The sequence below is a fragment of the Artibeus jamaicensis genome, unplaced genomic scaffold, assembly GCF_021234435.1.
Source record: "Artibeus jamaicensis isolate MK-2021 breed Jamaican fruit bat unplaced genomic scaffold, CSHL_Jam_final contig_426, whole genome shotgun sequence".
NCBI lineage: Eukaryota > Metazoa > Chordata > Mammalia > Chiroptera > Phyllostomidae > Artibeus > Artibeus jamaicensis.
The window spans coordinates 3,870,311-3,883,651 of NW_026521826.1; the positions used below are offsets into that span (position 1 = coordinate 3,870,311).

General features: G+C 35.5%; 1 protein-coding gene across 3 annotated transcripts in view; it reads left to right on the forward strand.

Annotated features, from left to right (window-relative positions):
* SEC61A2 (SEC61 translocon subunit alpha 2) overlaps positions 1-13,341 on the forward strand; it is a 46,356-nt gene that overhangs the window by 12,501 nt on the left and 20,514 nt on the right. For all 3 annotated transcript variants that reach the window (XM_053665797.1, XM_037155189.2, XM_037155188.2), the window contains exons 4-11: positions 2,322-2,400; positions 3,181-3,312; positions 3,431-3,540; positions 8,575-8,728; positions 9,686-9,846; positions 10,154-10,351; positions 12,320-12,511; positions 12,975-13,051. In XM_053665797.1, coding sequence (XP_053521772.1) covers positions 2,322-2,400; positions 3,181-3,312; positions 3,431-3,540; positions 8,575-8,728; positions 9,686-9,846; positions 10,154-10,351; positions 12,320-12,511; positions 12,975-13,051 — 1,103 coding nt within the window. The remainder of the gene's footprint in view (positions 1-2,321; positions 2,401-3,180; positions 3,313-3,430; positions 3,541-8,574; positions 8,729-9,685; positions 9,847-10,153; positions 10,352-12,319; positions 12,512-12,974; positions 13,052-13,341) is intronic.

Sequence of the window (13,341 nt, forward strand, 5' to 3'; positions counted from 1 at the left end):
AGCGGGCCTGCTGGCCGCCTCTCATCATTTCTTCTCAGCTGCTCTTTTTACTCCTCTCCTAGTGCAAGGGGTAGAAGAGGGAGCTGTGCAGCCTGCTCTGGTCTAGGATGGATTTGAAATGCAGTGGGAATTCTGAGGGTTCTCTTGACTCCCCTTTGTGACAGTTGGAGCAGCTTTGTGCCGAGTGCCTCTGCTCCTCCATTGTCTGTTCTTTTCCTCCCCCATGACCACCAGTGCTCGTGTTTATCATCCCTTGTTTGTTGCCTTACGGATTTTATTTTTGTTTTCCTTAGCTTTTCAAATTCTTGTTAGCTTTTACTCTTTTACATGTTGTTAAATAATGTGTTTTCTTGTGTCAGGGAGGGAAATTCTTTAATTTAATTGCAACTTGCCATCTTAATCCAGAAATATCTTTCTTGGTTTTCACTTCCCACTGTCTTTGGAAATTCCTAGTGGTAACTTTCTATTTGTCCATCTGGTTGGTTCAGGGTTTCCATTAAATCATGAAATTCTTGTTTCTCCGAAGTACTATACTATATTTTGTCCGATTGAAACCAATTATTAGCTATAATATAGTGCAAAGTCTGGAACTCTGCATCTGTGACAGAGTCACAGGAGATAGCTCCTGATGTCATCCAACTGTATTGTACGTGACTCTGTACATGTATATATAGTACTGAGTAGTATACGTGACTTTGCACATGTACAACCCTGAGTTCATGAACAATTACTGAGTTTAATAATCATGTTGACTACAGGAAAGGAGGAGGGACCGCCATTTCTTAGAGGAGATTGGCTGACGTCTTCAGTATCCCACATAGAGTCTAACCATGGAGGCGCAGACCCTCTTTCAACCATATGTACTGAAGGAAAGTAATTTGACTACTTCCCACTTACGGAATATTTTGATGTGGCCTATCTCGTAGCGTTACTTGGTTTTTATGTAACTTCCTTCCTCTCTGTCTCTCATATTAGTTGAAGAGTGTGTGTAGATCTATGTTTATTTCTTTATCAGTTTTGCTTCCAGCTAATAATTCAGACATTTAAGCTTTTTGTTTTAATTATCTTTGCACTCCAGCTAATAAATTCAGATATTCAGAGAGGTTTAGGTTGACCAGATGGGATGTTTAAAATTGCTGGCAGCATCTTTTACAATTAAAAAAAATCTGCTTAATATAGAGAAGGTTTTTGAAAACTGGATGTATATATAGTTTTTGTGTATCTGATTCCCACATGGTGGGACAGGGGTTTGGCCCAGTACTGTGTCCTAAACATGGGTCATATAATAGGAAACATCATATGCTTATTTTAGAAATGTTTTGATAAATACAGAAAAGAATAAAGATGGGAAAGTCAATCATGATCTCACCACCTAAAGATAATCATTGTTTAGGGTATAAAAAATATTTATACCTTGTTACCTTCTATACATATTTTTAGTGTTGAACTTTTATTTTTAGTTTACATTTTTTTATTTGTTGTATTTTTTATGTTACCATTTAGTTCCCTATACCTTACTTCCCTCAAACTTCTGCTTTAAATGTACAAAATTTTTGCCTTTCCTTTATATACTGGGGCTTCTTAGCAGCGACAGTAAATTTTTGGCCAGGTGAGTATTCGTTGTAGAGGGCTGTCCTGTGTGTTGTAGGATGTTTGGCAGCACCCCTGACCTCTACCCGCTAGATGCCAGTAGCATCTTCCCTTGAGTTGTGATAACCAAAAATATCCTCAGATATTTCCAGATGTCCCTTGGGGATGGGGGCTGGGAGCAAAGTTGCCTCAGGTTACAACCACTGTTTTATACTTAATATTATAACATAAACATTTCCTCATTCTCTAATAAGCTTCATAACTACAATCTTTAGTGACTGCATAATTTTTCTACTATGTATATCATCTTTAGTCTTAATTTGGAGTGTGACCTTGGCTGTCATTAGTACCCATAGCTTTGCACAATTATTCTCTGACGAGGTAAGTATATTCTGTAGTTTACTAATAGTATTTTTTTAATTGTGGTAAATACAAAATTTACCATCTTAACCACTTTTAAGTGTACAGTTTAATACTGTTAAGTATATTCACATTGGTGTGCAAGAAAGCTTCTACTGGTAGGAGTATTTACTACTGAAATGCTGTAAGTAATGATTTCTATTGTTTTGTTCTCATTAAAAAACTTTAAGGAATACTTGTTTTGTTAAAGAATACGAGAGGTTATGGGTTGTTGTTTTTTAAGGATTGCAAACGTGTGAATGCATTACAAAATAAGTTCAAACTTAATTTAGACAATATATTTTTGTAAAATGGTTTTTGTTATATTATAGATACCACTATTTGGAATCATGTCATCAGATTCTGCAGATCCTTTCTACTGGATGAGAGTTATTCTTGCATCCAACAGAGGTGTGTACTTGTTTTTTTTTGCCCCTGTACTAATGCTGACATCAAATAGATCTGAAAATGTAGAAACTATTTTTAGAGTCCACAAGAAGTGGGTGGATTTGATAAAAGAAACTCATTGCCTGGGAGAAGAGATAAATATGTAAATAATTATAGAACCATATGTTTATTCTAATTATAGAAATATGTACAGAATATAGATGTATACAGAAAATGGAATGATAATCACTGTCTGCAGCTTTGGTTCTTAACCTTTTTATAGATTTTCTTTTTTTCCCCTCATTTTTTCTATTTGTTTTCTATTTTTGTTTTGCTACACACTGTGTCAAGAACATTTTCATGCCACAAACTATTCTACATTGTTTTAGTGGACTTTCTGTGTAATTTTAGATACTGCATTACAAGAGGGACAGATCTTTTTAAATGTAATTTTTATGTGATTTTTGGGAATGGCATATAATTTTTAATTTTGTGTTAAAATGTTTAGTGTAAATTTTAAAAATAATGGAAGAAATCTTGGAAGATTTTTTCCAACAGATTTCTTTAACATTTTAACTTCAGAATTTACAGAAACTTACATCCTATATAGTTTTATAGTAATGTTTATTTAATGCATTGTTGCAAGGTTGTGTTAGAGTTTTTGAGTAATTTAATGTTTAAGGAATGAAAATTTGCTTTTTAACATTTGAGTATTTCTGTAGATGTAATTAAGGACTGGGACACTTACAAGGTAATCTGTATTGTGTAGAGTAAAGATTTTCTACCTTTCCCGTTTCTTTATAGGCACTTTAATGGAATTGGGGATCTCCCCAATTGTAACATCTGGTTTGATTATGCAGTTGTTAGCTGGAGCCAAAATCATTGAAGTTGGAGATACACCCAAAGATAGAGCTTTATTCAATGGAGCCCAGAAATGTGAGCATTAATACAATTAAAGAGCCTTTTCAATTTAGGGATTTTGTGGTAAAGATGTTTTCTAGTCTTTTTATGTCTGTGCTGTAACATGTACTACCTCGCCCTCAATTTTTGTCAGTGTTTGGTATGATCATCACCATCGGCCAAGCCATTGTGTACGTCATGACGGGCATGTACGGGGACCCTGCAGAGATGGGGGCTGGGATCTGCCTCCTTATCATCATTCAGGTAGGAAAGCCTATTTTTATATGCAGATGACAAAGTAGTTTGATCCCCTTTTCCTAACAGTTCTTTAGATGATTGATATGTTCATTTTCTTACTTTTGAATGATTTAATTTTAATATTTTGATTATTGAAGTGATGTGTATCAGTTATGTTGATGTGAAAATTTAAAATTTATTCTGATTGCCTCAAAACTGTGTGACATAATGAATTATGGATCAGCTGCATTTCATCAGTTTTAAGATGGACATTTTTCACATTTTGATGTCTGATCAGGATGTGTTTTTTAAAAATATTTTTATTGATTTTAGAGAAAGAGAGACACAGATCTATTTATTGTTCCATCTATTTATGCACTTATTGATTGATTCGTGTGTGTGCTGACCAGAGATCAAACCTTGCAGCCTTGGTGTATTGGGACAACACTAAGCAGCTGAGCTTCCTGCTACCGCCCAGAGTATTTTCCTATAGTGGATAGTGTTTTATAATTGTTGTCAGCCAGGTAGGTGGCAGTCATGATAGTTGTTTTCTCCTGCATGTGTATCAGCTTGACTATAGCTATTCATATTATCACACCAGTTGTTGATATAACATATATTTGACTTTAATTAACTTTTAGAATGTCTTCCAAAACTCTTCTGTGATTTGTTTTTGAAATAAAGTTATTGTATATACACAAAGACACAGAAAGAGTCAGCTAGATTGCATATAAAAATAGCTTTTTTTGTAGGTAGAAAATAAAATTTCTTTGTAATAAGTTGTGTCATAGTTTAATTGGCAGTTTTATTTTTCTTAGTGGCACACAAAATAATGGCATTAGAAATAATGTACAGTATTTGAGGCAGTGAAATACTATATAAACACCTATGCATGTATTGTATGGATTTCTAAAATAGATGCTTTGGAACGGAATATTTGAAGACCAACATTATTATGCCTCTACTAAGTATCGTAAAGTTTGGTAGATATTTCTGTAATGTACAATCTTTTAAAATCATTTAGAGAAGTTGCCCAAGAATGGATTGTACTTTAATTATATAGTTATTTATTGGATTAAAAAAATAGTTTAGCCATGGCTGGTGTGGCTCAGTGGACTGGGCACTGGACTGCATGGCAGAGAGTTGCTGGCTTGATTCCCAGTCGGGGCACATGCCTGGGTTGCGGGCCAGGGCCCTGGTCAGAAACGAATGGGAGGCAACCACACATTGATATTTCTGTCCCTCTCTTTCTCCCTCTCTTCCCCTCTTTCTAAAAATAAATTAAAAATTAATCAGAATAAATAAAAAAATTTTTTGATAGTTTAAACACTGGGCAGGTATCTGGAGTCCTGCTTATCTCAGAATGCCTCTTGCTCACTCCATAAAATTAGGATTAATTCTGGAAATTTTTTTTCTAATGGGCAGAAGACTCCAGGTCAAAAAGATATTTGTAAATAAAATCAAAATACTAGTTTATTAATATATGTATTAAGAAATATGGACCCTGGCCAGGTAGCTCAGTTGGTTGGAGCATTCTCCTAGTATTCGAAGGTGGCAGATTCAATTCCTGATTAGGGTACATACAAGAAGCAACCAGTGAATGCATAAATAAGTGGAACAAGTCATTGTTTCCTTCTCTCTCTCTCTCTAAAAAGAAAAAGGAAAAAAAAGTGACCATCTCACGCTGGCATAGTTAACCATCTTTTTTTTTTTTTTTAATAAGAAACCTTATTTAGGAAGTAGATCATAATAAGATCATTTAGTGAATGTGATTTAGAACAAGCAGAGTTAGATTGTTTGAGTATTTATTGGTATCATTAACAATAGGGATGTCTTTTCCAATGAGATAGAAGTATTTTGTCTTTTGACAGGGGAGGAATTTTTAATGAATAATCAGTTTTGGGGCAGTTTCTTGAGCCCCTGTTTGTTCCCATTTGGTATAAAGTAAATTTCTTTAAGGAATAACATTGTCATTATTTCTCCACTTAAAAAAACACTTTATAGGCAAACTTACAGCCTTGGGAATTAGAGAAAGAAAAGTTGGAATGGATGGAAGAGAAGATTGTCTGAAAACTGAATTTAATACCTTTGAGTGCTTAAATTTTCTTCATCTGCTTTTGGCACTGTTGAGGATACCGATAAGCCTATTGTAGCCTTATGTTTTACTAGCATGTGCATTATGCAACCCATAGTTTAGAAAAACCGTGATTTTTAAAAGGTACTCAGAATTGCCCGGGCTGGCATGGCTCAGCTGGTTGGTTGGGTGTTGTACTGCAAAGTGAGAAGTCCCTGGTCAGAGCACATGCCTTGGCTGGGGGCCTGGTCGCTGGTTGGGGTGTGTGCAAGAGGCAGCAAATCAATGTTTCTTTCCCTGTCTTTCTAGCTCCCTTCCCCTCTCCCTAGATAAGTAAATAAAATCTTTAAAAAAAATTAAGATACTAAGAATTGGCATCTAGTTCTTAACATTATACATCAGTAAAATTTTTCAAGTATTTTACTAAGGCTAGATTTAGACTTTCACGGAACCTCAGCTGAGCAGTTCTGGGTTAGATAAAGTATTGACATCTTTATGAGTCAATTATAAATTTAAATAGATATAAAATGGAATTAAGCCATTTAAATTTTTTATTCACTATTAAAAATCCAAGAATAGTTATATCAGGAATGAAACAAGTAAAATGAATATATATTAATTTGTTTACATAAATTCTGGTGTACAGATACCTCCGTTATGGTAAATTCTTCTGATGTTAATGTATGGGTAAATATATTTAATCATGGGTGGGTAGTGACCCATTTGCATCTTTTTTTTAAGACTGTATTTATTTATTTTTAGAGAGAGGGGAAGGGAAGGAGAAAGAGAGAGAAGTATCAATGTGTGGTTGCCTCTCACGCATTCCCAACTGGGGACCTGGCCTGCAACCCAGGCATGTACCCTGACTAGGAATCGAACCAGCGACCCGTTGGTTCGCTGCCTGTGCTCAGTCAGTCATTTGCATCTTTTTAACACATTGTTAATAATGAAACTGTGTGGGTACACTGAAGAGATATGATCAGATCAGTGTGTTGTTACCTATAAGCATAGGTTGTAAAAACTTTTCCCAAGTTGTTATTTAAGGTATTTCTCACCTTAATTATTCTTTTCATTCACATGGTCAGTGTCTTTCAACTAATGAGTTTTGAAATCTAAGTAGTGGGTCTTAATTAAAATAAAAAAATTGAAACTGTCAGTATGCATGGCACATTGTAAAGGTAAGTATTGTTCTGTCAAACTAAGTTGTGTGCGCATGCCTCTGTAGGGTTGAAATGTGCAGTGTTGTTTTTTACCTGCCTTAGAGATTCATATGGAGTGTACATTCTACAAGAGCATGCAGTTAGTATTCAGTTCTTATTACCATTCTAGTCAATGAGGTGCTGCAGCTTCCTGATGTCTAAATCTTCTTATAGATGTGTATGTGTTTTACCATCTTTTATTTTATTTCTTTAATTATAGGAACCATTTCCTATTTAGGTTTCTCCATAATTCCTTTCTTCAGTTAGAAAAATAAGTTTGATTTTCATGGAATATACACAGATACTCTTATCATCTGATGGACACTGGTCTGAAAAGGTGGTTTGGAGAATTAAGTTGATCAAGAGCTGCCCATATGATTCTGGACAAGTAACTTAGTCAATTAGTCAGAAGGTCATAGTCATACTTTTTGGTTGCCTGGTAGTATTGTGGAGTTATAATAATACAGCTGTTATTCCCTGTGTAGGCTTGGGTTTCTGTATGATTGGGAGTATTTATCCGTTACATAATTGTGGTCAAAATAAAATCTCAGTAATAAGTCCTAAGTTCTTTTTTTGTCAGAATGTTAAACTTGATTTTCAAACAGTAAAGGATTTATCAGCTCACTTAGAAGTTTTGAGAATGATACTGTTTTTCCAGTCCATTCAGAGTTAAACTAAAAGGCTGTCAGTAGACAAGTTAGGCTTTGTATAACCACTGAATGAAATGGCAGTCAAACAGGGGAAAAGAAAACCCTGTGTAAGTTAAGCATGTTTAATATGGTGTACTGTACTTTGTTCTCTATTCTAGCAAGGTTATATCAGGGAAACTGAGTAAGGAGGGGGATGCTTCAGAACTGGGAGGAATGGAAGTAGCACTTCCTCACTTCTGTAGGGGTGTCTCTATAGTGGCGACAGGGTGAGATTGGGGGTGTAGAAGCGTATTTTCTTCCTTGTTTGATTAGGTTATTGACATGTGGGCAAGTAGTCATATGACCATGTCACTTTCAAGGCTTGGGCTTATTTTTAATTGGTACATGCTTTTATAGAAATGTCTTCTCCAAAAGGAAAATTAAGAATTTTCAGTTTCATGTAAATCAGAGTTAGTATACTTTCATTTTTTAAAAAGATATGAGGTTAAGAACCTAGTGAACTGTTAACTATGTATAAATTTATGTTGTCTTTGTCACTATATGTATAGACTGCATTTTGTATTGTAATCTGTATACATGTTAATTTGTGTTCTACTTTATGACTTATTCTGTAGATATGTACGTCTATAGTATATACAACATTATATATAATATTTCAAATATATATCAACATAGTTCATGGATGTTTCCTTTCATGGCTGTATGCAGTTGCATCTTGTTATACTATAATTCTTTTGGCCTTTCACTTACTTGGAGATATTTGGGATATGTTCAGTTTCTTGCTGCCTTAAATTCTACAGCTGTAAACATTTTTGTTTTATAGTGGTCTTTCCAATAAGCCTTATTTAAGGGAATAAGCTTTATTACCCTTATTGTAAAGGAAATTGTTCAGATGGTAATGTCTATTTTAAAAGTTGAAATGTGCTATATATTATAACAATATCTCCAATCCTCTGATTTTCAGAATTAGCTTCTGACTAAAGTGGGTTAAAAAATGCAGAGTCATAAAATAATAATATTGCGACTGTTAGGTTTGAATGTTAGACAAGCTCACACTTTGAAAGTAGTCATTGGTGCTTGTCTTCCCCTTTCTTGAGTTTCTTCTTGCTTCCGCTTACTTGCATTTCTTTCCCCACAGTTGTTTGTTGCTGGTTTGATTGTGCTGCTGTTAGATGAGCTGCTACAGAAAGGTTACGGCCTGGGGTCTGGTATATCCCTCTTTATTGCCACCAACATCTGTGAAACCATTGTCTGGAAGGCCTTTAGCCCTACTACTATTAACACTGGCAGAGGTACATCGCACAGTGACTGTGGCTGCACGAGTGTTGCTGGATGGGTGCTGGAAAGTAACTCGTAACAGCAGTGCAAGCTTGTAGACAGACATCTGGGCTTGCTGTTCTGGAGGACAATTGATGCTTATCATTCAGAAGTTAATAAGCATAGGTTTGTGGGTGTGAAATATTACTTCAAAAAGAATATCTAAATTTCAGCCTCTGCTCATTTCAGTGGTTGCAAACATTTCAAAATTTTTACTTGCCTAAAGCCATTGCAGAACTCATCAAATTTGACTGATTTCAGCATTGCTGGGGGGATTAAAAGGTAGTAGATTCAGATTTTTCAGATGAAAAAACCGATCTTCTTTGTATCATCAGGAAGCACTAATACTTTTGCTGCTATTCCATTTGGCTTGGTAAAAGCATCTAAATTTGGAAAAATATTCTGATTTCCCATTACTCCTATCAACTTCTCTCAGATGCCATCCTAGATTTGTAATGGTTAACATGTAAACTGATTCCAGCGTTAGGAAAATAGCAACAATGGTTTATTAATGTTCCTGATAAAATAAACTTACAAGCAAGTTTGATAGCGTAACATATATCTTTTGATTCTGACCTCTTTACTCTGCTTTGCTGCTGCTGCCCTTCCTCCCCTCTCACCCTGCCCAGTACTCTCTTCCTTTCCTGAAAGTAAAGGAGAAGCAAAGCATTATGAACTAAGTATTTTGGTTTTACTTTGGCTGTTTTCATCAAGAATAGTCTCTTGAGAAAACTTCAGATTTATACTAAAAAACATACATTTTGCCGTAATGATCTAAATATTTTTAGAAGCTCCACATAGGGCTATATCATAAACACATGAATTATTTTGATTAGTATTTTCTGCTGTGTGCTGAAGTTTCAAGGTTGTTTTGACCCTTGGGACAAATTTAAATGATGTGTCTACAGTTCATTTCTCTCTTGATTTATCAGGTACTGAGTTCGAGGGTGCAGTCATAGCTCTCTTTCATTTACTGGCCACCAGGACCGACAAAGTCCGAGCTTTAAGGGAGGCTTTCTACCGTCAGAACTTACCCAACCTCATGAACCTCATTGCTACCGTTTTTGTGTTCGCTGTTGTTATATATTTCCAGGTAGGTATACTCTCTTTCCTGAAGTGAGATGTGGATTTTTATTTTGCTCTTAAAGAGAAGGATGCTATTTGAAATGTTTAGCATCTAATTAGTCAGTGTTTCAGAATCTAGTCAAGCAAATAATTCTTTAGACTCTGAGGTGTAAAGTAAAAAACAGAATGAAATAAAAAGGGATTTCTGTATGTCTCTGTGCAGAAGAGTTAAGTTTTATTAGCATTATCTTTACATACTCCCTACTGTTACTGTTTTGGCTCTGTATATTCTGTATGTGATGTGTACAGTTCCTCTTTTAATTTTCACTTTTTAGGGATTTCGTGTTGACTTGCCCATCAAGTCGGCCCGGTATCGAGGACAGTACAGCAGCTACCCCATCAAGCTCTTCTACACCTCGAACATCCCCATTATTCTTCAGTCGGCCTTGGTGTCAAACCTCTATGTCATTTCCCAGATGCTGTCTGTTCGATTCAGTGGCAACTTTTTAGTAAATATACTAGGGCAGTGGGCAGTGAGTATTTTGTTATTTATTCTTTGTTTAAATTCTAACTTGTATTTAATGTTTATAAACTAGAAGAGATGAGCCATAATTGAAGCGGTTCCTGTATTATTTTCAGAGTCACTTGCCTAGAAAGCATTTTCACATCTCATCTGAGTGACCTTTAGGCTAAAATCACAGTATCTCTCATGATTCTCTGTTTCATAATGTTTGCACTATTTTCTAGAATAATGGTTTTTAAAACAAAGCTGCTTGTTTTCTCTCTTCTAAAAGATTTTTTTTATCCCCACACAAGGACATTTTTTCATTACTCTTGAGAGAGGGGAAGAGGGAGTGGGAGGGACACACACACACTGTGAGAGAGAGAGATGTAGACCTGTTGCCATCTCATATACTCCCTGACTGGGAATTGAACTGCAACCTGGGCTTGTGCCCTAATTGGGAATTGAACCCATGACCCTTGGTCTAAAGGACAATGCTCCAACCAACTGGGCCACACTGGCCAGGGCCAAGCAGCTATTTGTTGATGATGTGTGGGATACAGAAATGATCCTTTTCTGTTTCCCGGTTTTTTCATGGCCTGAATGGCAGTAAACTAGTTTGTGATCAATGGGCCGGAGACAGGCATGTAATTACTAGACTGAAGAGAGAACCAAGTTGTTAGACATAGAATTAATCAGTAACTAGAAATAGTCAGTTCTGACTTCCTTTTCAGGTCCTTTTTATCATCACTTCTTCTAAAGCAGTCCAGCCACATTGCTGTTGAAGTGTAAGATTTTGTAGGATTGAATTTTTATTCGTTTAAATTCTGTCACCTAAGGAGTACTTTTCCCTTCATCTAAACTTTGTATTCCACTAAATAATATTTTTATAGTCATACTGAAATATGGTGCTTATTCTCTGTATTTATCTTACCTATACTACCTTTTGCAATGTAAGTTAATAGTGACTGACACATTTCTGCTTTTACTGAAGGTAATTTTTAAAGAAACTTAAACAGGATAAGACAGTGGGTCTTGAGTGTTATTTGGAGGAAATAGGATTCCCTTTATCTATAATACTCCTTTTCCATTCATTTAACAGAAATTGGATTACCTGTGAAAAAAGCTTTGTCCCCTTTGGGGGGGGGGGCTCTCCCCGTGTGAGCTAATAGTCCAGCAGTAATTATTACTATAACAATTTCAAAGTAATAAATGCATTGAGTGGTTGTATGGAGTGTGTTGTGACCTTGACTTGAGATTTTTATAAATGAGAGAATTATTGTAAAATTGAATCTGTCATAAACAGTGCTTTTGATTTGGGAATAGTAATCCTGGGAGCAAAGTAAAAGAATCATTTGGAAAATAAAAATTCAGGAATTAGCTGTTTTAATCATTGCAGCCATTTCCCATGCACTGTATCCCAAAACTTGTATTTAATATGAGCAAACACATGCTATTGCCATTTCTGTTACTATAAAAATTCTTAAAATATTTGTGTAGGTAAAAATCCCATTCTATATATTTATTAAAAGACTTATTGTATACAGACAAGATAAAGTTTATGCAGTGAGTTGTTAGACTTCTGTCACTGTTTCATTTGCATTCTTAATACTTTGAAATGAAAGAAACGTGTAAGGGTCTTAACATGTAGCATACTTACGTAGTTCAGAAAATTTCAGATTCTAAATGTAATCAGAGATAGACTATAAATGTAATGTTTCTGTTTTCAGGAAAGGAAGGTTCTTACAGATATAATTTTTAAAAAATTGCTCTTCTGTTAATTATATATCCACATCTTTAAAGAGTTGCTCACTATATAATTTTGAAGGAGTGAAGATATTAGATACAAAGCAAATCCTTAAATTATATACAGCCATTAGCTGTAGGTGCTTTGAATTTAAAAAAGATTGTCATAATTTTCAAGGAGTTTGAAACGTTGTAAAAATGTTTAGTTGACAAATTGAGTTGATCATTTGTTCTTTTTGTCCTTGCTCTGTAGGATGTCAGTGGGGGAGGACCTGCTCGCTCTTATCCAGTGGGAGGCCTTTGTTATTTTCTTTCTCCTCCTGAGTCCATGGGTGCCATATTTGAGGATCCCGTCCATGTGGTTGTTTATGTCATCTTCATGCTGGGGTCATGTGCATTCTTCTCTAAGACGTGGATAGAGGTGTCTGGTTCCTCAGCCAAAGATGTAAGTATTTGGTTCATTTCAAAATAAAAATAATTTATAAATTTTAGGTGACAAAATGGTAGTTAATACTATTCATTGCTTTTGTAATTTAAACTTTAATTCATACATTCTTAATGAGGTAATGTCATCCCAAAGGGGTTAAAAATTGGTTCCTGGTAGGTGAAACATTTACAGATTTTATAATGGTTTGTGACCCTCCAGAGCTCAGCCTTACCTGACAGAATCTTACTCCTTAGTATTAATTTTTCTTGAGGGAGGGAGGTGTTACAGTTAAAAAAAGGACAGAAACCCTGGTTTAATGAATGGGTAACATGGTTGTGGAGTAATAGGAATGATGTGACAGTGCCTACTTGAGGGTTATTGTGCCCCAGTCGTGTGTGGAGAGCACTTCACACAGAACCTGGAAGATAGTTAACAGTGAGACGTTGGAGTCTGATTTTAAAAGTTGTTTTTCTTTTGACAGGTAGCTAAACAGCTTAAAGAACAGCAGATGGTGATGAGGGGCCACAGAGATACTTCCATGGTTCATGAGCTTAATAGGTAAGGTCATTGGAGCTCATCCTCAATGGGGGTTGGGGGATACATGTACTCAGTTTTCCATCTCTTTCAGTCTTTCGTTTCTTGCCAAATGTTATTCTTCATTAAATTCATATTTGAAGCATTTCTCCTTCACGTAGAAGGACCAAGATTTAACACATCAAACTGACAGCTACCTAAATTATTTAAATTGGAATTGTGTTTCCCTTCACAGCCCAGCTATAGCAGGTTCTTCTCATTGTTGGCTGGCAGTACATAAAATTATATGGGAGCTTTTAAAAACTACAAATATC